The sequence below is a fragment of the Stegastes partitus genome, unplaced genomic scaffold (assembly GCF_000690725.1).
Source record: "Stegastes partitus isolate 25-593 unplaced genomic scaffold, Stegastes_partitus-1.0.2 Scaffold525, whole genome shotgun sequence".
NCBI classification, from domain to species: domain Eukaryota; kingdom Metazoa; phylum Chordata; class Actinopteri; family Pomacentridae; genus Stegastes; species Stegastes partitus.
In genome coordinates, this window is record NW_007578256.1 from 874 (window position 1) to 28,287 (window position 27,414).

The 27,414-nt window shown below is 41.1% G+C and overlaps 1 protein-coding gene across 2 annotated transcripts; it reads right to left on the bottom strand.

The window, feature by feature from the left end:
• Positions 1–27,231, bottom strand: top2b (DNA topoisomerase II beta). Of its 2 annotated transcripts, none has more exons than XM_008287851.1 (36): positions 26,743–27,231; positions 24,573–24,737; positions 23,184–23,274; positions 21,692–21,755; positions 20,516–20,661; positions 20,307–20,404; positions 19,423–19,635; positions 18,200–18,373; positions 17,998–18,099; positions 17,761–17,898; positions 17,513–17,651; positions 16,420–16,577; positions 14,781–14,906; positions 14,584–14,694; positions 14,267–14,372; positions 14,041–14,150; positions 13,664–13,756; positions 13,044–13,158; positions 12,716–12,837; positions 11,624–11,772; positions 11,232–11,463; positions 9,800–9,934; positions 9,468–9,668; positions 9,176–9,371; positions 8,985–9,076; positions 8,583–8,738; positions 8,284–8,367; positions 7,447–7,641; positions 7,086–7,230; positions 6,441–6,599; positions 4,543–4,759; positions 4,162–4,244; positions 1,922–2,017; positions 1,566–1,694; positions 1,392–1,477; positions 1–493 (listed from the first exon to the last, which is right to left on the bottom strand). In XM_008287851.1, the coding sequence occupies exons 1-36, from the start codon at positions 26,782–26,784 to the stop codon at positions 329–331; spliced, it is 4,833 nt and encodes a 1,610-aa protein (XP_008286073.1). In that variant the 5' UTR covers positions 26,785–27,231; the 3' UTR covers positions 1–328. The 2 variants fall into 2 exon arrangements, with proteins under 2 accessions (XP_008286073.1, XP_008286072.1); XM_008287850.1 differs by having other exon boundaries at positions 1,566–1,697.
• Positions 27,232–27,414: the final 183 nt, after the last annotated feature.

The following is a 27,414-nucleotide window of genomic DNA, read 5'->3' on the forward strand; positions in this document are numbered from 1 at the left end:
GACATTTCATTGTTTACTTTCAACCTCATGTTCAAAAAGTTACAGAGTATTTTAACAATTAAAATGTGCTAAAGCACAGCGTTCTAAACTTCTAAAAGCCGCTTCGGACAAATACAGAACATTTCAATGAGCATAAAAAAAGAAACCTGTATATGTATAATAATAAAAAGTGTAAAACACCTACACATTAAAAATCATTGAACATCACCATTAATGAAAAGAAAACGTAACGGGAAATGTACAAAAGTCTGTGGGGACACAGGAGGAGGAGGAGGAGGAAACTTCCATAATACAGGCGGAGTGTGTTTGAACGTGACTGAAGGTTGCTTTAATCGAACATGTCATCGTCGTCATCGTCTTCCTCGTTGTCCGACTCGTGGAAGTACTTCACCTCCTTCTTGGCGCGGCCCGGCCGGTCGCGGGACGGAGCGCTCATGGCGCTCAGGCTGTTGCTGTCGTCATCCTCGTCTTCGGATGGAGGCTTCTGTGGCTTCTGTGCAGGAAAACGATAAAATGCCTCATTATGGTGAGCGCTTAGATTCCTACTGCACTACAGGCCAAGACAGCAACCAGCAGCCAGCAGCATTTATTCAGATGAAACAAGCAACACTACGGGATGAATACACGTGTTTAAGGTCAGTTTCTATGTTGAAAATGTCACTTAAAGAACAATCTCCTCATGGATGTATTTAACTTGGTGTATTTCTCATTAAGGTTCCAATTGTGGTGCTATGAGTTGTGTCAACTTCACATTTTACATCTTTACAGTTACAGACTTTCAGTTTCGCTGCCTGAACTACTTCTTCTCAGCAGTATGGAAATTAAATGACCCTATTTAAACTCAGGGCTGCTAGTGGCTCAGTGGTTAGCACCGTCACCTCGCAACTAGAAGGTGAGGACACCCGGGATCTTTCTGTGGAGTCTCCATGTTCTCCCCGTGCAGCGTGGGTTCTCTCCGGGTTCTCCGGGTTCTCCGGCTTCCTCCCACAGTCCAGAAACATGCTGAGGTTAATTGGTGATTGTAAATTGTCCGTAGGTGTGAATGTGAGTGTGCTTGGTTGTCTGTCTCTAAGTGTGGCCCTGTGATAGACTGGTTACCTGTCCAGGTGAACCTGCCTTCACCCTGAGTCAGCTGGGATAGACTCCAGCCTCCAGCGGTGTATAGATAATGGATGGATGGATGAAAATTAAAATGCCATATATTTCTATTCGAGGTTCTTTGTTAAGGATGAACCAGTGGCAACAATAATTAATCATAAAGAATTGTATCTTTGTTTTTAGGTGTCTTTTAGTTATTTCTCAAAGATCTAAAACTGTTTTGTTTTTTTAAAAAACGTTCTTGTGCTTTTCCCTTCACTCCTTCACGTCTCCAAACCCAGGAGGATACTCACTCTGCCGACAGGTTTTGCTGCTTTCTTCATCGGACTGTACTCGTCTTCAGAGCCGGAGCCCTTCCTCTTCCTCCCTCGACCTTTACCTGCAGCAACAGCGAAAAGTGACCAACAGCTCATCGCTAACAACGTCACTGTTTTTCTTTAAGAGGAAACCCTGAACACGTGCTGTACCTTTAAGAGCTGGTGATGGTTTCTTGGACCCAGTGTCGGAGTCAGAGTCCCAGATGGATTTATCTGGTTTCTTTGCTTTTGGTGCTGGTGGTTTCTTCGGTTTGGGAGCTGCATCAGAGGGTTTTTTAGCTGCTACAGATCACAAAAAAAAAAAAAAACCCTGGTGATTAAATAGTGCACAGACATGGCCTCACAGGGTCACACACAGGGAGTTGTCTACCACAGCATCTCATGTGTTGTAATACATCATGTTGCATCCACAATGTCCTGACTCATACTGAACCCACTCAAGTACTGCTGTGTGGCAGCATCATGTGTAACTGGAACTCCCTCTGCTGGACAAAGTGGGACATTACCTTTCTTTGCTGGCGATAGTTTGTCGAATGCAGAGCTGCTGGAGTAAGTGGAGAAGGCTGGGCCGTTGTCGTCGTCGCTATCAGACTTGGACCCGTCTACAAGACAAACACAAGCCAGTGTTGAGCTGCTGCACAGATCACTGCAGTGAAGCCATGTCTTCACCTTCATCTCTAATTATCATCTCTTCAAATCGGCTTCCTTTCTTTGTTACATCCAGTCCAGTGCTTAATTGTTTCACTACTTTTCTAACAGTTGACTTTAATGTGATTCAGTGATTTTGAAAGATTTGTGTACAGATGAAGAAGGTCGGTCAGATGACAGTCGTGTTCCAGATGTGTGTGTGTACTGACTTTATCAATGTTCTTTTAACAGTAAAATTAAAGTTAATATGATTACACAACTGTTAATTTCAAAATAAGAAAGTTTGGTTGCTGAATTTATAAATGTGTATCTGATGTGTTCTTTACTTGTCTCATATTCCATGTTACAGTTCATTTCCTCCGTGCTTTAACAGTGACAGCTTTGAGTGCACGGTTTATGTAAAGGTGGCTCTTTATGACTGAACAGCGAGCAGCAGCAAAAACACAGCGACAGACAGCTGCCAGGAAGTAAACAACGATGGATTTAAAACGTATGAGGATGAAACGCAGCTCACACAATGCCCTCTGGTGGGTAACCTTGTGCTTTTTAGAAGAAAACTCCAAAGGGCACCGTTAACTTTAAGGTGGCACATCAAACAGGGAAACATCTTTAAAGCAAAGAAAACATGAAGTTGTGTGTCAATGCAGAATTGGAATGAGTGAATTGAGGTGGAAGATGAGAGACGTACACATCAATAGAGGAAAACTGGAAAGACAAGTGAAGTGTCATGACGTCTCCATTTAAAACCAAATGTTATCAAAGAATTTAATGCAAAGTAATTTGAGAAATCTGATTTGTTTTTACGTGTCTCTTTTTTTTTTTTTTAGTTTATTGGTTATGCAGGGTGACACATTGGTGTGGTGGTTTTTACTGCTGCCTTCACCAGCGTCGGCTTTCCAGGTGCTCCAGCTTCCACCCACAGTCCAAAGACATCCATTGTGATTCTGAACTTTACCCTCTACAGCAGGAGCATTCAACTAAAATATTAAGAGGTCCAGTCGTTGAAAATGTATTAAAGCACAGCACCGGAACATCATAATGTTCAATTTGAGTTCGTGTGATATATGTTGATGTAGCCTAGTAGTTGTATCAACGTGTAATCAATAACAGACTGTCAAATCAAATCATCTCTTCGTCTGTCCCTCGCCTCTTTACTTGTGTCTATATGCAGAGCTGCAACGTTTAGTGCCTGGAATGCAGAGGCTTTATTGGCCGAGCAGCATCACGTGGGGCGGCTTCACTTGCATGCAATTGGTCTGCGTGCTTCCTGATCTGTTAAACCAGTGCTGGAAAAGCTGCGCTAGTTAAAATAGAAGCATCCCATAACATTTGAAATCCTCTTAGAATTTATTGATTATACGTCCAGATCCATACAGGTTAATGTTTGGGTTAGCGTCTGTTAGCGATCTACGCCCGACAGGATAAAGCAGTGTATAGAAAATGGATTGATGGATGAACGAATGATGCTGCTGTAACTACACTGAACAGGTATCACATGTAGTCTATTACTGACGCGCTGTGGATTTATCTCGTTAGTGGCTACACCAAGACGATGAACTTTCGTTTTGAGGTCGTGTCTTCAACCTTGCACAGCGCTGTGAAACACTAAACACATCAAGTTTTTCCACGGTTTGTGTCATATTGGCAAGTTGATATCTACAGGCTACAACAGCCTCTGTAAAGGATAGAACTATGAGGAACCGTCAGCTGATAGACACATAAAGACAAATAGGGGGATTAGGATTCTGAAGTAGAAGCCCTGTTTGATATAAAGCTGCCATTTGCTGTACACTGGTAGTTTCACTTGATGGCTTCTTCTGTGTAAAAGGGCTTTACACGACTCAAAATTCAGTGAAGACGGGTCAGTTTGTTCTGTTGTGGATCTCCGTGGTGGATACACAACACTTGCCTCCTTTACGCCTGGTGTAGCCAGATTTACTGATTAAAATGGAAGCATAGTGGTGCAGCAGCTGAACCAATTGCACAAGTTCTAAGTTCAGTGAAGTCATGGAATAAGATGGTGAAAGGTTAGAAGACAGTGCCACTTATATCCAGGTAGGTCTGTACGACTGCACACTGACACTGCGCCGATACTCACCACTGTCATTGCTCTTTTCAGAGAAGGCGGACTTGGATGAGAAGATGCTGGTTGTGTCTTTCTTTTTAGCTACAGGTGCAGACCTTCAGAGAAGCAGAAACAATGCATTCAACATTCATCATCATTCCATATATTTTTGGACATTTTTGTCTTTATTAGACAGCAGACAGGTACAGACATGACAGAATGTTGGGGAGGGGGAGCAGAGGGTTACTGACATGCAACAGAGATGGATTTGAACCGGGGGACGTTGTCAGAGTCTTGCACCCTCTTGGGCACAAGGATGACGGAAAGCACAAGGCGTGAAACACAGATGACTGGAAAGCATCTACAGCAACTACCACTGCACTTTGAACACACAGCCTGATTCCTAAATCTTACGTGGTCTTTTGTTTGGGCGGAGGCGGAGGGAAGGAGTCTTCGTTGTCGTCGTCTTCGTCTTCGTCGTCATTGTGGTCGTTGTAGCGCTCCTTGGTGTCAGAGAAAGTGAAGTCATCTTTGAACGACCTCACCGGAGAAGAAGCCACGTCGTCGTCTCCGTTCTCCTCTTCGTCTGCCTCCTCCTCCGAGAAGTCAAATGTGTACTTAGGCTTGGAAGCTAAAAGATGAGAGCAGAGTGGGTGTCACGCCACATTATTATTGCCAGGGATTCTGATGCCTCGTACAATTATTATTTCTGTTGCGGCTCGGTTGCATCAGTCAGCGCCCTCAGACACCTGAAGCCGACAGAGGTTAATCAGTTATTTTGAGCCCCGGGCGGTTTGAAGCGAAGGAGCTCACTGTGGATTAACATGAAATGCTACCAGTGGCAGTAACCAGCTACCTGACGATGACGGTGGTTCTATCAAAGCACCTGAATGTATTAAAAAGACAAACAAAAGCTAAAAAGTGGTACTAGTAAAACAAGTTAAAACAGAGGAAGTCTCAAACTACTGACAAATCACTACTTTATATACGACTAATTACTCATTGATTCAGATTCTTTGAAATTTCTTATTTTTCTGATATAAATTAAAAATCAAACACTCAGATCCAGTACACACACTGAAAGTATGATCATTTAACTGTTTTTCTTTTATCTTGCGTACATACATATCTATCTTGCATCTGTTAGTACAATTAGTAAAAAAAAAAAATGAATACAAGTTTGAAAATGTGTAGAAAGCAGTTTAGACTGAAGGCATGCACATCTGTTGTTCTACTACAGCTATCAATACGTATATAAGTGTTCAATCATGTTGAGTGTAGCTGCCCTCACCTAATAGTGGACAGTTTTATTATTCAGATTTACATCCAAACTACTTCAAACTGTCAGTGAGGTTTGCCTGAACCTTTCAGCCAAGTCCAATTCTAAAAGCTCCAACGGCAAAACACAGTTTCTACGTTCACTTAAGGTGGTTTTTGAGTTTTGAGACATAACCACAGATGGAAAAACCTTTTCCGATTAAGTTTCTTTTAGCTCAGATGACTGATGGGCTGTTTCTGCTTCTTCCCTCGTCTTCACATCCGGACAACATGAAACGGAATAATTACAACCTGACTGGATTTTTAGTGGCTGTCAAACAACTGGGATGTATTCCAATATTCATGCTATTTATTATGCCCAAGAAAGACTTAATATGTATGTCAAATGTCCTATGCTAAAAATACCAGGATGTTCTACTACATCCGGTGGGATTCAGCAGTCTGCAAGTCAGCAGCTTTTTCAGCCAATCTGACCCACAATCGTCTGTGCAGTTATGTCACATATGTCATAGTATCTCATGTGAGGACAAACAAGACTGAGCTGCTGACTGATGACGGCACATTTCACATTACAGACTGCGACAGTCAAAGTTAAAGAACATTATTATGACTAAGTGGTGCATCCCAATAGTACTGCATTAAAGAGCAGGGCAGCTGTGGCACATACTGAAATCATGAACAGAAAGTATGTGACGTAGAATGCTGGTTTTGTTTCAGGTTCTTCTACTCTATTTCTACTGTTCTAGTTCCTTCTGACGGCACGACACAGCCTAGTATATTAGGCCCTGTTTATTTTTGCGATATTTCAAGCTGCATTCAAATTAAATTGAGAGTTACATGTAATGCAGTGTGTATATTGTGACTGATGTGATTTTAATAGTTTCTGGAGAACAACGGAGTTCTAAGGCACAAACGAAAAGCTTACATCAGGCCTTGCTACACACGCAGCATGATTTCAGACTAACAATAGATACCAAAATGAACAATTCCGGTATGAATACGAATGCCAGAGGTGAAAGGAAACACAAGTATACCTGATGCTCTCTGGGACTTGGTCTCTCTGGGAATGACAGGTTGACTGTTCTCTAAGTCACTGTCTGACTTGGACTCGTCATCAGACCAGGGATTTCTCTTCTTCACCTTCTTTGCAGAAGAACCTTTGGGTCCTGGAGGCTTCTTCACTCGGGGAGTTCCTGTAACACAGTAAACAAGATTACTAGACTGCTGGTCGACTATTTTCATTTCGGAAGGAGGAGATCCTGGTTCTTCAATAATGGATGAGTTTTCATTTCTCGCTGCACTACAAAGCATCAAAGGGGCTTGGGGTAAAATGTACTTTTCATATTGCTTCAACGCAACATACGTACGAGAACCGACACACTTTCTGACACACAAAAACCGTCGTCCGTCTGCAGCGATGAATCATTTATTTACACCGACAACAAGTGCAGTTCTCACAACCTGAAGTTCCACCTCAACCTTCAAAAAACTTTCAGCTGAGAAATATGAAATGTTTTCCCATTTATCCTTTTTCACGCAACACAGTGAAACGAAAACAGCGACTGGAGCTGATGCTTAATAGTGACTGTGAATGTATTCTCAATGTTCTTATCAAATAAATCAAAGAGTAAAAGCTGAGTGAAACGACTTAATATCTGAAAAGATAAAAAAGCACTGACCAGGCTCTTTCTTTTCTTTCTTGACACGTGGAGTTTTTGGTTTGGCTGGAGTGGAGTTTTCTGCTGCTGCTCCTCCTCCTGTTGCTCCCTCACCGCCCAAACCGTCGTCATCAAACTCCACCTTCACTGCGACGTCGGAGTCACTCTGAGGGGACAATGCAACGTGTTATATACAAGCCAAGATGAAAAAAAGTAAACAAGAGCAAGTGTTGTTATACCTGTGTGATGATTTTTGGTTGAGTTGTTTTATAGTGGAATCTACTTTATGGGGATTCTATGTATATGTTGGCAGTTTCACACGAGTTAAATTTACTGAGCACATCATTCTGCAGATGTTTTTAAATCCAATCAAAGCAGTTACCTTCTTCTTTTTGGTCAGTTTCTTGGCTGCATCAGATTTAATGGGCTGAGTTGGAGGTTCCACCCTGCGGCCAAACGGTGAAGGCAAAGTCTCCTCCAGGTTCAGCTTCTTCGCTTTAGGTTTGCCCACTTTACCCTTCACCAGTTTGATGGCCTTTCCTGAACTCTGCTCCTCTCGCTCCTGAGTCTCCACACTCTGACAAACAAAACGTAAAAATGTAAAAATGTTCTCTACCGCTCATTATGGTGGTTAAAAGCACACAAACAAACAAAAGACAGTCGCTTAAGAAGGTCAGGTAAGAACATTGAGAAGAGGTGGACTGTCCTGTTCTCTAATAGCGCATGATTAGTTTGTGTTTTCAAAGCAGTAATTCCATCAAGGTTGTGTCACCCTCCACTGGCCTCAGTTTCTTTTTAGGCCACTGACGCCTAAAACCTGCCAGCAGAAAGAATCATCAGATATTCAGCTTTCTGACAGACCTTGAACTATTCGGCTGAACTGCAGGCTGTGTTTATGCAGACAAGAGAGGAGACACGACCACTTCTAGCAATGGTTGTGTTCGTTTCCTGAGAGGGGCAGGACTTTATATCGCAGTGAGAAATGAGCCCAGGGTGAGAAAAAATTAGACAAAAATGAGCAAAAAAATTCCCAGAAACTACTTGGAGTTGAGATAGTTAAACACAAGTTCTGTTTTAATTCACTAACTGATTTAGTTGCATTTGAAGGTGAGCAGTCGCCTTTTGCAGCTGCTGTCGGACGACATCCACCATAACGAATACATACAGCAGGTTATCAGCACACCACCACGACAATAACTGGCTTGAACACAAAACTTACATCCAGCTCCTCGACGAAGATGGCCAAGTCCTCCTTCCACAGATCCTCAGGAGATTTCCTCTGCAGATCACTCAGCTCTCCTCTCTGCACAAACACACATTTGCCTGTTAACAAATACGTATCCATCACACTCTTCACATACTGCAGTCCCATTTAGTTAAGCCCTGATAAACAAATACAATCACGACAACAACCAGAATATCCACAAAATCCTGACGGGCATGAACAGTGAAAAGAAAATGAACCTGTGACGAATGTCAGTGGATCAAACAAGTGAATTATTCATTGTGGATGAATACCTTTAGGTCCCTCTGTTTGAGCAGCTCCTCCACCTTCTCTTTAGTCAGGCACCACAGAGGCATGTTGAGGATGTAGTTGAAGTTTGGCCCTGACGTGGAGCCCGAGTCCACTGAGCTGTCGCTGTCGTTTCCGTCACGGTAATCTTCTTCCTGAGACTGTCAGAAGAAAACAAGATCCTATCATGCCACAGAAAACCACATCCATGTTGTTCCCTGTACTTCCTGCTATGTCTAATGGGGATTTACTGACGTGATGCCATGACAGGTTCAGAGCAGGAGGGACCCCCTCTTGTGCTGGCTGCCAGTACGAATCACTGTGTTTCTATTGATTTTCTTTGACTTCTTTTAGATGCTGCTGTGTGCATTAGTCTGTAGATGTGTTTTCCAGCAGCTCTATTGTACCTTTTCCTGAGATTTGGCCCAGGCAGCCACAGGATCAGATTCATAGCCTTTCTGGACCAGCATGCGGATCAGTTCACGCTTGGATTTGTTCTCTGTTTTAAAAAAAAAAAAAAAACAGTTAGAAAAGAAAATGTATTTAAACAAACACTCCTAATTACACGTGGAGCTGACAGATAAAGGGGACCACTTACCAATTGAAACTTTTCCTTCGATCTTCTCCAGTACAAAGCGAGCCTGGTTGGACAGTTTTGAGGCCTCGGCCCCCAAGCTGCCCTGTAACCAGTCCTTCCTCAGTTTGTAGTAGTGCAGGCGGAGCTCGAAGAACTCTCTGAGGATGTCCTGGACTGAATCATACCTCTTCATACAGCCCATGTGGTCAAACAGCACCTGAGAATGAAGTATTTCAAAACAATCTGTTCAATAAATAACGTCCATATTGTAAAACAGGAAAATAACAGACAATTACTCGATGTCTTCATTTACCATGGAGTTGCAGGTGAGGCTGGACTGCAGCTTGAAAACTTTGTGAAGGCCGACTGCCTCAGCCTGGGCCAGTTTCTCCTCAGACATGCGAACCACAAACTTGACCGTCGTGTCTGTGTGGTATTCTTTATAGTCATTGATGAGAGCTGGTGTCTTGTCGGTGCCCTGCAGCATGGGCTCCAATACAGACTCCTTATAGGCCTGTGCAACACAGTTATTCCAATTACATATCTAACAATACATGAACAAAAACATGCATTTTAATTTGTTGTTGTATATAACTATCGATAAACATGAATACAAGATATGCTAGTGAAGGAAGCTGAGCGTACCTGTGTCCATGTCCGGACTGGAAGCTCTGTGATCTCGATTGTGTTCTTGTCTATGACCAACACCTCTCCACTGACAAGGTACTGGTTCTGACCCAGTTCATGAATCACCCCTTTGAAGTTTTTGTAGCTGGGAAGCTGTTTGTAGGCAACAAAAAAACAGTACACAGGAAGAATAAGTGAAGGAGTTAGCCAAACGTATCAGTAAACAAGCCATGCAGGTCTGTAGGGGAAACACAGCTGATCTGTGTTTCTCTATTGAACGCGGTCACAGCTGCCAAAAGTTTCCTGTGTTTTGTTTCCAACTGCCAATGTGAGTTCATGTTTGGAATTAGAACAGTTACGACTGAGCAACCAGCATATCAGTTGTTCCGTTGCATGATCTGAAGTGTGAGGTCATCTGGCTGTAAACAGGCTTTATTGTTGACTAATAGGACGGCTTTTCAACTTGTAAAAAAGGTCTTCTGGTCTTCTCATGTTACTTTGACTTGGTCCTTGTTCCTTCTAATGTCTTCACAAGTACCCAAATGACCACAATGCCAGGTTGGTGAGGGTGAGAAAGCTTCCCGTCAATCAAAACTAACCTAACAATGGCCCCATTTGGCATTTCTACACTTTAATATCTGGCTGCATTGAAACAGACTTTTCTGACACAAGGTTTCCCACAGTGATGAAATGCACGCCAGCCATCAGAACCCTGCTGACATTCACATTTGATTGATCATAACATCACTTCGACTGGAGTAATGATTTGTTTATTTGTCATTTAGGGTTCTCCCTCCTTTGTAATTGGCTGCTTTGCTTTTTATTATCATTTCTGCATCTTTTGAACTCTGGACACTCGCTGCATTCAGAAGAGGATTTCTTGTCCAGTAGCAACATTAGGAAGCTTAGGTGGACAACATTCACCAGAGTTTAGCAGAGACTGCATCACAATTTATCAGCTCTCATTTAGCTAAAGAGAAGATAAATAAATGTAATATTTCTAGATCAATCTAGATTTAAATTGAATGAGTCAGGACATCACTAAGAGTCTGACATTTGTTACACATAATAAACTTCCTGAGATTCAGTTAAGACTGTTCAGGTCCATACAATAACATGAAGTTGACTATTTCTGGTAGACTACCTGACAAAATGCAGGTATGTCATTCCTCATTCTGTAAATCCCAGATTGACATGAGGCAGATCACTTTCTTCATATGTATGCAACATTGTCCTCATCAATCTAATGCTAATGGTGACGTAAAGAAAGCTATTCAAGTCTGAAAAGAGAGTGAGTCAATGTGTCAGGGTTCAGATGTCATCATACCTCCCAGGCCTACTCATGGTCAATAAGAAATCAACGGCTTAATAACTCGGCTGCTAAGCAGTACGTCCACTTGGCTTCAATTAATGGTTTTCTTTTTGTGCTGAGAGCCTTCAGACTGTTTACCATTGGCATGGGCTCCTGGTGGTTGAGCATTCTGTTGATGTTGTTGACGATCTCTCGGACGTCGTAGTTGGGGATCTTACAAGCCCAGCCTGTTCCAATGCCCTCAGCACCGTTCACCAGAACCATTGGAATGATGGGAATGTACCACTCTGGCTCCACCTTCTGGTTGTCATCGTACAGGAACTTGAGCAGGTTGGAGTCCACTGCTGGGAACAACAGCTTGGCAAGTGGACTGTGGGAAACAAGAGCACTGTTGTGAGCCTTATGCATTTAAAGGTTGCACACAAGAAATCGATTTTGTCAAAAAGGGAATATGAATGTCAAATTTAAGGAATGTAAATATTAGAAGTGTGAAATGGCATAAACATGTTGACATGCTATGTTTGCTTTACCTGAGCATGGTGAAGATGTAACGAGGGCTGGCAGCATCTTTTCCTCCGTTGATGCGAGTACCAAACTGACCCAGAGGTTGCAGGATGTTTGCATTGTTGCTACCCACAAAGTTCTGGGCCAAGTTCACGATGGTCATCATGAGAGCTTGCTGCATGGACAAGTGGGTGGTCAGTAACAGTGAATAGAAGGCAGCATCAGTAAGTAAGTGTGTTTATGTGGACATGAGTATTCTGGCTGTCACTGGGTTTTTGAAGAATCCAAACCTGTGGACTTTAACGTGCCGAAAAAGGTGACAAGATACAAAACTAAAATCAGGTAGGGGTGTATGAGTGCATGCTCCACCAGAAGAAAATAGATTTTAATACACAAATGAAGTCTTTTGCGATTGGAATAGAATGAGAGAACAATATCCTGTTTCGATAGCTGATTGAATTTCAATTATCTTAATCACAATGTTTAACTAACTTCATGTTTTCATTTGTTAATTTAGATTCCTTATAGTTTTTAAGCTTAAAGAGAAATAAAGGAGTAGGCCTATCTTATTGAAGTTATTTGACTTGACTAACAAAATTTTGAGTCATGCACAACCGTAGGCAGACCTCACCTTCTGCCCTAAGCATAATTCTACTTTGGGGGCCTCCTACCTGACCTGTGAGCCAAGTAAATCATTTTGCCAGAGTCACGTAGTCACACCTGACACCCCAGTAGCCCCACTACAATCCCCCCTTGTTTAAAAACTCCTGTGTGTCGGTTTAAGAATGAACAAATAACAATTCTATTATCAGTTGCATAAGCTCCATCAGGCCCAGCCAAAGTGACTCCTGGATTAGAAAGTCTAATTAGACTGCTGGTATATATCACTAAGAATATTCAATCAGTAAATTAAACTAAACCTAAAGTGACTTCCGCATCTCTTTCATTACAGTATACTGTTGGACCTAAATGCACTTCTTTAGTATCAAAACAACAGTAAAAGGTAATGGTATTCAATGCAAGACTCACTGTTTTACACAGGATGGAATGCTGTATAGAAACCCTGCCTAATGTGCGTCTTTCCCATTGGTTTAGTTTGTGTATTGAGTTGACTGTACCTCTCCATGATGGTAAGCAGACATCTCTGCCACGGAACCAGCCAGCTGTGCTACCTTCACTTCCCTCTTGTCATTCCTTTTCAAGCAGGTAAACAACACCTTCCTCTGACCTGGCTTTAAACCTAAAAGCAACACATACATCCTTAACACATCACCCTCCTTCCAAAGTCAAAACAAACAGTGATAGTGATCTATTGTAGTTTTACAAAAAGTTAACTTTGTTGATTGACATGGCTTCATGATTCCTTTACTGTAGCTTTAGGAAAAAGTACCTTCCTACAGAAAAGCAGCATATCTGATAGTTCAGAAATGGAGGAAGCATACATACCGTCAACCAAAGATGGGATGGATCTCTCGTTGTCAGAGTTGGAGAACAGAATCAGCTCTTTGTTGATGAAGTCATTGTAGGAGAGGTGCCTGGCTTGAGTTCCATAAAGGTATTGCTGAAAGAAATAATTAATTCAGGCATATCACTGTCACCATTTTTTGTTTCGAATAGACACCTGAGGATAACCACCCACATCATCAAACACCACTGAACCACAGAGCGTGATGTCACAAGACTTTCCACAGTTGAAGGGTCACACACATAAATACCAAAACATCTTCATGTATAAATTCTCTAAAGGTTTTAAATCTCTGTTGATGTGAAGTTAAAACGAGTTTTGGATTTGTTTTTGTTTTAATTTGTGGACATTTTGACCTTTTTTGACTTCTTCTGGAGAGCTTTTGGATTATTTTGGTGTTTTTTTCCCCCCATTATTTATTAATTTTATTTCCACTTTGAGCTGAAACTGAGAGAAAAACTCCAGAAAGTTGGTTTGAGATGACTTGTTGTTGTAAATATGCGCTATACAAATAAAATTGAATTAAATTGAATTATAACCTTTTCACCTTTCATCACGCCTCACATAACTGTTGAGCAAAAAAAACAAAAAACAAACAAACCTCTGGCAGGCCATGCATCCTCCTCTGACGCCTGTCCTCCATGAAGTTAGTCAGCCACTCCTTCCTGTCATCCGTCTTCTTCTTACTAAAGGCCTGGAGCAAAACAAGCACAACACTGCACATCAGCCTCCATTTATTCATTTAGGCTCTTAGGATCCACACATACAGGCGGTGGGTAATGTCCTTTCTATGAGCACTCTGGGAGCCTAATGGCTGGGTTGCATACCACATAACTGCAACATCCACATCTCAACGTCCGACTAAACTTTCTCTGTGGCTATAATTAGTGGCAGTGTTTTATTGTATGGATTTACACAGAAACGTATTATTTTTACAGTCCTCCTGACAACAGTATGGAAGTGCGGCACTAGACTTACCAGAGTGATGGCAGCGTCGTCCTCAGCACCGCTGTATCTGAATGTGATGCGGTGTTTCTCCATGTCAGCAAAGTATTCTTTTGCTTCTTTGCTTGTACTTGTACCCAAACCTGCAAGATATATTGGAACATATAACTGACTCATTTTCAACCTAAAAGTTTGGTTGAGATAATAAAAGTTTTCTTTTGTAAAGTTTTTTTTATTAATAAATATTTGAACAGCAAACCTTTGTAGTACTTTATATGCCAGGTTTTAAAATTCTCTGTTTGTTTCTTCCACTCGTCAAACTCTGGAATGCTGTAGAAGGAAAGCTCCTGCTTGTTCTTTGTCACCTGCAGACAAATAATCAACAATGCTCAGGACCAGGTTTACTGTATGTTTGTGTTCAGTTTTTATCTTGTGCACCAAATGGAGCCTTCATAACCTGTAAGCTACTTATCATATATGATGACTGTGGACAGTGATGTGAGCTGCAAGACACCTGGTGGACTGACTAAAATGTTTGTCATCAGGTGTATAATAATAATGTAAAGGTTCTCTTACTTTGACAATGGGTGTGATGAACTCCTCCAGGAATGTGTGCTTCAGCAGAGAGGGCCAATTGTGGTGGAAGAAGTTGATGAGCAGACCTTTGATATGGGAGCCGTCTTGATCCTGGAACAAGTTAAGAAATGTTACTACGACTTTTACTGGTGTTGGTGCGAACAGAGCTTTGAGACCTTGTCCATGAGGCCGCTTACCTGATCTGTCATGATCATGATTCTGCCGTAGCGCAGACTTCTCAGTGACTCTGCGTCGTCATAGCTCTTCTTGTACTGGAGGCCAACGATTTTGATGATGTTGTTTATCTCAGCGTTTTCCATTATCTGTTGACAAAAAAATACAATGTCAGATCCAAGACAGAAAGCAACGTAAAAACAGAATTCAGAAGCAGATTATATCCACTAATGATAAACTCCAGTTTATGCAGATTGAAGTTTACTGATTTGGCAAAACCATAACACTAGTGGCCTATGTAAAGCGTAGGCACATTCCTCTAGTAAAAATGCTAGTGTGACTTAACAGTACACCACAAGAAAAGGACAACATTATGGTGACCCAAAAACAAGTAGAAGACTTTGCAGGAGTTAGAAAACCAAAGCAGACCTGACCAATGAATACTGGCATACAGGAACCACAGTAAAGCTCATGATGGATTTGTAAGGACACAAACAGAGAAGCATTTGACAGTTTTAGTATGAAGGACTTAAGCCAACTATACATGTTTTCTTTCTTCTTTGCCTTTGCTGTTTCTCAACAATACAGTTCTTTAAAAGCCTATGAGATTGAATTCTGCTTTGTAGCAGACAGCAGAGAGCAACTGGACCAGCTATTGTCAGTAATGTTCAGGAGCAGCAGGACTCCAACAACATTAAATCTAATGTGAGGAACTGAATCAATCACACTCCTCTGCTCTGAGAATAAATCCATTTTAGAGGTGGCAGTAAATACTGACAGATTTCCTGCACTGATGAAGTTTCAGCGACAGTATTTGCAGATATCTGTTCCAGCTGAGCAGCTGTTTTCAACATCTGGACTAACGCTGACTACAGTGAACAGGTTTGAATATAATTTTGTAATAAACCGTTATGACTTAAGCCTGCTGTGGAGTTATTGCGGTAATCCAGGTTTTATATCTATCTGATAAGGCTGCAGCTTATTTACTGTTGAAGGCTCTTTTGAACATGAGAACTGGGTCAGATAATGTTCAAATTGTTAAATGGAGTCCAACATATCTAGTCTCATCCAACAAAGCTGGAAGTTGTGCAGCTCTTGTCTGTTTTTAATACTTATCAGGTCAGCTGTCACATAGTGGTAAAAAGCCCTGTCTTATTAGTAAACGGAAACACAGTCATTGAATTTCCTGTATTTTAACATTTATAATTTTATTTTATTATTTTTACTGGCAACGTGGTCAATTATGAGTTATGAAAATTGCCTAAAAGTTGCATCTCTGTTGGTACAGACCTCATATATATTACCTGTGCTACAAATGCAGTCTATTTTTATAAAAAAAAAGATGTCTCCATCAACTTTGTATTGTAGCTCCATACAGTTGGGGGAATGATCGTAGCATATGCACTGACTTTTATACCCAAATACAGACCATGCTGAAGGGCACCCTACTCTTTCTATAATACATCTGCTAGACCATCACTGCTCAGTAGACACCCATCTCTTTAAAAATCCTCATGACTCACCTTCATAGATGTGTTTATAAATAACATATAGTTAAAACATGAACTTTTCATATTGTGTTTGTCACTTTGTTAAGTTATTCAGTCAGTAGACACTTCTTTAGTACAATCCTTACTGGAACAATATCATTCAGCTTCCTACCTGCTTGTGTGTCGCCTCTCGCACGTTCAGGATCTTTCCTCTCAGTGGGAACACTCCATAGCGATCGCGTCCGATGACTCCCAGTCCAGAGACAGCCAGAGACTTAGCCGAGTCTCCCTCAGTGAGGATGAGTGTGCATTCAGAGGAGTGTTTGCCACCTTGGACACAGATATGGAAAGGATTACCAACTCATCAGCGTGTAAACTTTTACAGTCTTTATCCAAACTCAAATGAGTTGTTCCGTTCAGTCACTCTGTCAGCGTTCCAGATCCTTTTCTTTATCAGACTGTACTTCTTCTTACTCCTCGTATGTCCCTGTGCTTGCTCTCTTTAATCCAGGAAACCAATTATTGCTGGTTGATGTAAAATGCAGCGTTACACTTAACTCTTCAGATTGGTTTTCAGCAAGCATGCAAGGAGGTGAAGGTGGGCTGTCGAGGTTAGCATGCCGTACAAAGCTGCAGGTGCTTAACGTTAATGTCAGTTTTTGAACTGGGTGTGTAATGTTTGCTTCCTCAGTCCAGATGAAGATGGGAAAATATTATCAAAGACTCAAAAAGGGCTCATCCAGAGGAGGCACAAAGACAAAATGGTAAATTTCACCGACAATGAAAAACTGAAATGAGATGGAGTGAGAACAGCCGCTGTTAAATATAGAAACTAATACTAACAGAGATGCGAGTAAGTTACAACTCTGTCCTAAGAAAGAAACCCAGAATCAACATTCTGCAGTAATCTGAATCGATACTCTTAGAAAACAGTGAAAATTAAAATTAAAAGCTGGTCTCTAGTCAAAGCCTGTGTCCAAAGAAACCCACAAAAACTAGTTATACATATATATATAGGGATAAATAGGCTTTGACTAGAAGGCAACGGCTTTGAAGTAATACTGATAACATGCAATCCTGCTGAAGCCATGTATTTCCTTACAGGCATCTCTACAGACCCGTTAAAGTGCTCTGTGAGCCTCACTCTCGACTCCACATCAACATTCATGATTTAGTTTAAAAGGCAACAGCTGTGTAGTTGGTGGTGGACATTCTGGGTGAGCCATTCTTCTACACATTAATAATTAATCACGCTGATAACACACCAGCATCATTGGCGTCATCTAGCTTGGGGATGCCTTTGATCTTGCTGTGCTTCACAGATGAGCACTTCTTATTCAGCTGCGTCTGAGCTTTGAACTTCACCCAGTTGAGTATACTCTCCACGATCCCGCAGTTGGTTGCCTGTGGGTGACAAAAACGTCCTTTCAGTGATTGATGCGCAACTATTTTAAATGAGATTCGATGAAACAAAAACACTGAGGATTTGAAAAAAAGCAGAAAATGTCCTTACAGCCCTGATAAACTTCTCTGACAGAAGGCACTTGGACCCAAAGCTCTTGGTCTGCAGTGTCATGTTCTCCTTGGTCTGGGAGTCGAAGGATGGATTTTCAATCAGCGCGTTCACAAAGACCCAGATGTGGTTCTTCACCTGAATGAGACGAAGGTCAATATGTGTTTAACCGTGTCTGTAGCGAATCAATCACAGTTACATTGGCTTAAATTTTTCACAAATCCTTTGGTATGCTACCTGGAAGGGTTTGACCGATACTCCTGCCTTGTTCTTCTTCTTCACCACCTCAATAAGTTTGGCCACAATCTGGTCGACCACATAGTCAATATGTCTGCCGCCCTGAAACACACACAGCCTCGATGTCAGAAACACATTTTACTCTGCTTTCACGGTTACTTAATTCACTTTGCATCCAACCCTGACAAGCTGAGACAGATACCTTAGTAGTTGCAATGCTGTTAACAAAGCTGATTTGCTGGAATCCTTTCTCACTCATAGTCAGGCAAACGTCCCACCGATCGTTCACAGTTTCGTTCACCACCTTCAGGGCCACGCCTGTCTCGTCCAGTTTGTCCTTTACATACAGATCCACGTAGCTGCGGAAGCCAGTAACCTTTAGTGGCACAGAGGCAGAATACAGATTAGGTTTAACAAGTAATATTCACTTGCCTAAAAATACTTCATAAAATCTGTCATTCAATTCAGCTTTTCAAACATTTCAGTGTATATAATAGCAGGGCACTCAAGGTGGATGGTGTCGGCCTTCACCAGGCAGAGTCAGAGGGAACTGTAAAATGTCCAGCTCCATTCCTGAGCTAACAGGATCTTCACCAGAACTATGCATTTATGTTATGTGCAATGAAACATCACAATATAAAGTATATATATATGTGTGTGTGTGTGCATGCAAATATACACATACACTAGTATATACAAAAAAAATTACTTATACCTATGCAAAAATGTGCTTTATGGTGAATTTTTATTTGACCAATAGGTTTCTTCTAGCTGTATACGGCATAAACAAGTGACAAAAGACAATAAGACATTGTGTTAAAGACGCTGAAGATAAATTTTAACTATGTGTATGTTGTGTTTTCAAAATTTTAATGTCCGAAATTATTCAAAAACTGTAACTGACGCCTTTCTATTCCATTCAAAACCATCCTGGTGATTCCCATCATGTTCTCCAGGACTCTACTACACTATAAATTAAGAACAGCTGATGCAGTAGTTCTCTAGTCAGGGTGGCGTGATCTTAAGAGCGTGGAAAATCTTGTTGACACATGATCTGCTTTTCGAAGGGCCAATTTAGGCCATTTACAGATATTCCTGAAACGTCCATTACAGTTAGGACTAAGAGCAGCCATAATGCCATACTAGTTAAACCTTATAGCCGAATGATTTGGGGAAATATCTGTTTTCTAAAATTGCTACTTTTTTGAAGAATCAGTTTAATATTTGCTGTGGAAAAAAATTGAAAACATCTAATGGAGAATTACCACATAAGACATCATCAAAAGCGTGACTGTCACTCAATAAGGACAGCATGAATCTGTAAAACCACTGACACAGCAGTGCAAACCCTAAGTCAGACACTGTACAACATATATCCAAAACTGCAGCCTGTGTGAACACATGAAGATGGGAAAAGACACTCACGGGTAATTTTTTGCCGTTCAGTGACACTTTAACCCCCTTGCAGGAGCCGGCTACATCATATGCTCTGCGGGTAAGAAGCGCTACGATATCCTTGTCCAGTTTCTCCATCGCAAACTTGGCCAGGTCCGGCTGGAAGGTTACGCAGGTGAAGTCATCCCCGTCAAAGAACTTGATCTTGGGATCTGAGGTCTTGGTCATGTTGTTCTGCCACGTCTGAGGAGGGTCAAAAACATGGCGACATACAGGTATTTGTCTTGTGTTTACTGAAAAGTCCACTTCTAGAGTTTTTTACTCCACGTGTTGCAGAGGAAGAATCCATCCCGTATACAGGTTTAGGTCCTGACCTGGTAGACTCAGACCACAATCGCTGTATAAAGTGCATTTAGTACACGTCCCTCAGAGCCTTGATATGAAAGCACCTGGTGGCTTACTCTGTGTGCCTTTACAACCCTTTTATTGGTGATAATATACACAACCTTACCTGAGATATGACCACAAGTCACAGCCCTATAAAAACAGCATTTACTTTATTCACAGATCACGTGGCACTGGTAAAGGTTTTATATGACAACACGCTACAATTAGATCAACTCAGGCATTACACGTTAGACTATGAACTTTGGGTGAGAGTGACAGAACATAAATTTAAGTGCAACATATAACAGCCTCTACAGTGTGTACACCGTTATGTGCTTGTTACACAGACTTTACAGGAAATCTGCTGCATTCCCTGTAATAACATTACAAAATAGGAAATATGCACTCTTCAATAAAATGAATGCTGACATGAACATTACCACTTTCAACCAATTATGGTGACTACATCAAAGTATCCAAACTATTGCTGTTACTCTGTGGTGTGTTTCAGAGAAGAAGCATCTTACCTGTTTGAAACTGTGTCTGTACTCCTTGCAGGCAGTTTCCACTGTGAACTTGGTACTGAAGATGTTGCAGAGTTTAGCACCGTACCCATTTCTTCCACCTGAAGAAAAACAAGCACTGATCATTCCAGATAGTAGGTGGCAAACTTTCACATGTCAGCACTGACCAAAAAAAAAACAACTGATTAAGATGTGAAGACAGCTGCTCTCACCTGTCACCTTCTTCTCTTCGTCATCGTAGTTGCTGGAGGTGAGCAGGTGGCCAAAAATGAGAGCTGGGACGTACATCTTCTCGTCTTTATGCTCCACCACAGGAATTCCTTTACCGTTGTTCCAGATGGAAATCGTGTTGGATTCACTGGCGAAGGCAAAATATAACGAGGGACAAATTACAGAGGCTATAGGAGCAGAATCTGGAATCAGTCTGTCTGAATTAAATCTCCTGCTTATGTCTAAGTGTGCTGTGAAGAACTACAAGCTGTGCTGCTTTTTATAAATACTGCGATGATTGTTTGTCAAACTGCATTAAGACAAAAGTAAGTGGATGCAATTGAGCAATTTGTGATATATTTTCTACATTAGAATACAGTGATGTAGTGAAATATTTTCCTCAATGTGCCAAAACAAAAGAAGCATTGTTTTGTTATCATGAGCCATTGAGTAGCCAGAATACACATTAAAATACGAGTTAGTATGTAATTAGGAGGGTTCTATGTTTTCTGGATGACCTGCAAACGTTTTATCTGGTGTAGATACGAGGAAAGAGCCTGGGGCAACAATGAGGTGCTTTTCTGTGTACATGTTTTTCAAATGCAAATAACCATTTAAACAAATGTAAAAACTACGTAAGAGACCACTACATCTGATAGTGACTCAAAAGAAAGATGCTTAATAAGATTAGCCACAAACAGGCTGATGGAGCTGTGGAGAGGAGCATTAACGTCTCCATGAAACCACATTAGCAGTAGAGACCCGAGTGCGGCAGGGCTAATGGTAGCATTCATACAGCAGGGGACATTAGAGAGAGCAACAGCTTGGCTGAAGGACACGCTGATGTTTCAGCATTAAGATGTGGATGCAGTTGGCAGTCTAGAGGTGAACTGCATACAAAGAGGTGCTCAGGTTTCAGCACAGGCTTGTTATACTGTAGCTTCATCTGGATCTATGTCTCAGTTGCTGTATGTATTCACCACACCACGGTTGTATGAAGATATAGAACATACAGCTGGACATTGACAGAGGTAGGTTTCCAGTCAAACCAGTAGTCACGTAAGTTACAGACATAATCTAAGTAACAGGAAGGTGCCTGTCCCTTTCTAAGAATGTAAATCCAACAGTACTTTGACAGAAGTTCACTCTTTTCGTTAATCATATAATGATGTACTCACGGGTCTATGGTGATCTTAATGCCGGTCATGTTCTTGTCCCTTTGTTTGTTGTCTGCTGCGTTAACTGTCAAGGAACACGTCAAAACACAAAGTGAAACACAAAGAAGTATTCAACCAAAAATTGACTTGGGCTGCAACTAAAAACTATATTTTTATCAGCAATTATTCTATCATTTTTACAATCAATAGCTTGATCTATGTTATTTGAGAAAATACCATGAACGTGCTAATCAGAATTCATAAAATAAATAAATCCAGTGAGCTCCTTTCCTTTACAGTGATGTACTTTTGTCCCTCCCGAAACGCCAAAAGACCCACATTACATTGGATTGTTCACCCTCTAAAAGGGAACCTGAGCTGAGGTTAGACCGTTGTGAGAAAGGTTCGTTTTAACACACTGATGACATGTGTTTAAAAAAGTAATCCTGCTCAGCACCACAAACACCCACAAACTCAGAGGGCTAAGGCGTGACCAGGACATACTGCCTGTTCCACTGTTCTCTGACTACAACTTCTCCAACGACACAAACAAGGAGTTTAAAGTTGTCACCATAAAGAACAAAACTTTTATTTTTTTTTTTTAGAAATAATAGCCGTACATTTAACAGACTGTATTTCACATTTTACCTGTAAAAAGACAGTGAGACAGGAACAGTGAGGGTGCTATTCATGATACGGAAACTACAAGTAAACCTTCCTAAATGTAAAGAAATGATCACTGCAAACATCTGTGTAGCGCTCAGAGGAATAATATGAGCTGTGAACCCCACTTGGTTCAGTTAAAGAAAAGGGCTTGAGAAAACCTATTTTAACTTTTTTTTTTGGAGTGTTTCTTTTTTAAAAACATCCACTCCAGCCCTGTGCCTCTTAACTGCACAACCACATGGACACAGCAGTAATAGCCAGACTATGAAACAGCAAAAACCCAACACTATTATAGACTCTAAGAGGGCCAAGTGTGCAGGGAGGAAAGTGATCATCAACATCACTCCCATGTGGTGAGCACAGTGTTGTGTAGCATCATTTAAATGCTGATTACACCGACACACTTTACTAGTACAGGCATCGAGCACAGCATTACTCCCACAATTAACTTTGGCATTAAAACTAATTTTTGACAGGCAGACTGCTTTATTAACCCTTATTTAGGCAAGTAAAGCCGACGGAGTGCAGCTTCCCTTTACAGGAGAACACAAAGAAGACTACAACTCTGAATGTAAGCTGCCTCAAACACTGAAATCATTTCTCAGTTGACTTTTCATTTGTCACCAACGTCTGCATTAAGGCACACAAAGATAAGCTCACAGAGGGAAACTAATCTCTGCATCCAGTCCCAGATCAGTGCCAGCAGCAGACTGACTCAGTGAATGATGCTGACAATTTTACAGTGACAATAAACCTTTAATATCCCAAGTATGGAAGGACGGTCTCAGATGACAAATGGGCCTTTACATTAAGCAAGAGATAAGATGAACAGTTCAGATTTACTCACCAAGGATTTCATCAAAGATTTTGTACAGTCCAGGAACATAGGTTATTTCCCTCTGGTTCATTCCTATTTCTTCATCAAACACCCACATTTGCTGAAAAAGTCCATAATAAAAGCATTGAGCACACAGCAATGTAAGGCACAAGGAACATTCTGGTGATGCTGCTGAAGCACGTGTGTGAAGTGTGAGGAGATGATCATTCATTAGACCAGTCACATATCAGCTTATCTGCATCCTATGCAGTCTTAACTAAAGTTGGACCTGGAATTTCTAAATGGAAATAGGCTACTGATCATTCTTATATGTAATAAATAATTCAGATGATTATTAACGAAATAACTTTGATACGTTTTGAGAAGGTGGAAGACGAATATTCTAGATAACCGATATTTAATTACTAAAAGGTTTGAAAGATGAATAATTTACCAAAATTGCAAATGATTATCTTCAACATGTTTTTTTATTGGTTGCAATTTAGTAAAGTATTTCCCCAGCAGCTTTTCAATTGACACATAAACTACAATGGGTCACTAACACGTCAACTCAGGTGGCTGGAAAGGTTGATTGTCTTTAAATAAAAATTGTATAAAGAGGACACGTTATTTAACAATTACCATGTAATATAGAAGCAAACTAGAGTTTGTACAGACAGAGGTAGAACTTGTGTAACAGTACTGGATGACATAAACGTCGTATTAACCCAAAAGCAGGTGTAGAAATAACAGCTTTCCGCCTTTTACACATTCAGTTGGTTTCCGTTACGGAGAACTTCCGTATTATTACACAATTACAAGCAGAGCTGCAGATTGTAAACAGAATGTGAAACTTGACACGGCAGGAAGTTACGTATTACACGAGAGGTTGTTTACCACAACATGCTGCCGAGCTGTTCTGTTATCACCTGCTGGGCACGGAAGCACAGCACCAGTAAACAGACAATGTAAAGAGCATTTTTTTGGTTAATGATGAGGATTCAACCAATTATCAGATCTAATATTTAGCCCTTTTTCGCTTATGAGAATTGTAACCAATTTTAGATAAAGATAAATTAATTTAAAATGCTCTACTGTGGCTGTGATGCAGTTGCCCTTCCTTATCTGTAGTCCCCACTCTGTGGTCTCAAGCAATGTCCCGCCCACAACATCATCTGATTAGTTACGCATCACGAATAACAGACTATCTCGACATAAACCAGCTTGATGTAACTGCTCTTGCTCGCACCTGCGCTGGAGGTGTTACCAAATGTCACTGGGTCCTCCGTAAGCAAAACACTAACTTCTACAGAGACACGTCTATTTGCCCTCTTTTAAAATGCTGCCACTGTGTAAATTTTTTTAGTGTTTACGAATTACAGTGCAAGTCTGTCAGAAAGCAGCTTATTCCCAACTCACCTGAGTGATGGGCTCCACACTGCCAATGTATGTGTCTGGACGGAGAAGGATGTGCTCTAGCTGGGTCTTCTTCTGGTACACTCGCTCCACAGATAACTTGGAGCCTGCCTTGTCTTTCTTGGACCCTTCCATCTTCCCAGAATCACCTCTGCCGTTTGCAGCCTCCTGTTTGGCAGAATTGTTTTTGTTATTAGTAGATTCATACCTGTAGGAGAACCCTAGAACATGACTGTGTTGTGTTGTTAACAGTGTTATCAGTGCTCAGCACTCATAGGAATCCATGTTATCTCTGGAACTTTGTGATTTCAGTGAAAAACAGACACCAGAGGCAAACTACTGATGATTTTACTGTAACTTTAGGACAGGTTTTAAATCCTCTGTCTTAATTCCAAACTATGTGGGCGAATTTAAGACGAATTAATGAGACGCAACAAGAAAATTACATACATGCAGGTTGTGTTTAACATTTTACATCCAATTTAAAAAAAAAAAAAAAACAATTTACCTTTTGAGTAAAGGCAAAGGCATTTTCATTTTTGGCTGCACTATATAAAATATTTATTTTTTTGTCTTGTATGCCCTGCCAGTGCATCATTTTATTTTACACTATTATACTAATGACCAGGAATTCATATTGTCATGGGGCGAGACACTTCCTACAAGAGCAGTGACCAGTATGGTGACCCACATGTCCTCAGACCCCCACACTGAAAACAAAATGACATCAACAGTATCCTCGGCATGATTCCCCTCAAGAAAATAGCCTCCCATCAACATAAATCTAGTAAATGAAGACAGCGCAGCAACCTGAGTTCAGTCTCTTAAAATGCACTGAACAAATGGCAAGAACAAATTACAACACTGAGCAGCAAGTGAGCTGAATTGCAAAACTGCTGTCGAGCACAGAGCTGCCTGGAGGTAAACTTATCTCAATACATTTTCTTCAGTGCCTGTGATCATTTGCAACACCGTAATGCAACGTATGGTAAGACAAGGTTTATTCATGCACAACCGTGAAACATCAAGACAAGTCAGCGTTCTTTACGTACGGCATGAAGTGTATAAACTACATATACAAGACAAACGATATAAAGAGATAAACATCTCAACAGCATTAAAGAGACGTGGATTTAAAGGAACAGCATCTACAGAATAGAAACACTTAAAAGTGTGAAGCAGTGCTGTCATCTTACACTAGAGCACTCTTATTTATTTGTAGCTTGTATTTAACTGTTTTCTTAGTGGACCCTTGTTTTGAAGCAGGTAAACAACAGCTTGTCAGAGCACACGTGTGTAGTAGTGTTTTATCTGTCCCTGGTACTAACATATGAAGCTGCCTGTTATTATGCCTGTTATATTATATTATACTGCCTGTACACAAAAAAGCACAACATCTCGTATAAAACATTAAAACCACAGAAATTACCCAAAGCAGCTCCAGAGCAGCCAATTGTAGTGAACACGGTCCGATTGAGGATGTATTTTTTTGCGTGTGTGTGTGTGTGTGTGTGTGTGGAGCTCTGGGATGTGGGTCAGCATACTGGTCTCCAGTCTGGTATGAAGAATCTGCCCCCTACGCTGCTGGGAATTCCTGCTCGTAGCCAGCAGCAGCCTCCACGTCTCCCACAGCATATTTCAACACTTGGAGAAGCTACACATGTAAAGTGATTTACTATGTCGGCATCACGTGAGCTCAAATGCCTCGATATCTACACTGTAATAAACGATGTGCTATGGTGAGCGAGATGTTCTGCTGCGTATCGGAGTTTAATTACTAAAATCAAGTCAAGTTTTAGTAACGGGACGATTCCTTTCCCCAACTTTCACTAACTTATTTTGACGATGTGAGCTATGGTTGCTTTTGGCTGCAGCAGCGATCCAGTTGGCAGTGACTATTCTGGTTATTATATGTTGTTAGATTAATCTCCAAGAGTCCTGGATCGGGACTACAGCCTTTGTAACCCGGTCAGAATTTTAAATGGAGACCCGCAGCCGGCGGTATGAATGGGCAGCAAAATAAACAGGACGGACTTGCTGGGGGATTTAAATGCCATCTAAAGCTAGGAACGAGCAAACGCTTTGTGCTCGGCTTTAAAAAATAAAATTAAAAAAACACCATAAGGTATTACAAAAAAATGAAGTTGGTTAGTTGTAAGTCAAACTAACTTACCATCCAAGCCAGACCTCCGCTTCCTGCAGCGCCGTTGGACATCTTCCTTTGTGATCCTTATGTTTTCTGATGCAGCTCGCAAAATGTCTCCGGTTCCCGTAATATTAAAAGTCCGTCAACATAACAGATGTCTCACTTGCTGAAAGGAGCCCAGACCTGTTTTTCTTCCATGTTCTTTCTTCGACTGCTTTAAAGATAATCCTCGGGAGTGTATCAAAACAAGGAGAGGAGGGGAGTGTATCGCAGCTATTGTTAAAATCGACAAGCGGTGGCACAGTAGGCCTAAACTTCCAACAAAGATGCTAACCCGGCTACTTGCTGCAAAATAAATACTGTACAAAACGCACGCATTAAATACGTTCACAATTTCATGTGTAAACGAAACATAGTAAAAGAGTACTTTAACTGAAATGCTCTGAAAAGGATATAATTAAATCCTTTTCATTTAGAAACAAAACGAATATTAGCTAACAGCAGCACCCGCTGTCCGGCTCCGCCATCTGCAAGATAGACGGCGAATCGTCTCGCAGATAAAGCGACCAATCAGATGGCTGCTTTTCAAAGGCACCGGGTTTCCAACCAATGACAGACGTCAGCTTATAGTGACCCTTGCTCTTTTTTCAACGCAAGATGGCGGCAAAAATCCACTCAAGCTTTAACGCTGCAAACCCA

Bases quoted from the DNA above. Each gene is read 5' to 3' on its own strand.
- top2b (XM_008287850.1), bottom strand. From the start codon at position 26,784: ATGTCCAACGGCGCTGCAGGAAGCGGAGGTCTGGCTTGGATG. The intron at 11,464-11,623 runs GTAAAGCAAACA...TGTTTCCCACAG, and splicing joins TACATCTTCACCATGCTCAG to TCCACTTGCCAAGCTGTTGT. The intron at 4,245-4,542 runs GTAAGATTTAGG...GCTTCTCTGAAG, and splicing joins CCGCCCAAACAAAAGACCAC to GTCTGCACCTGTAGCTAAAA.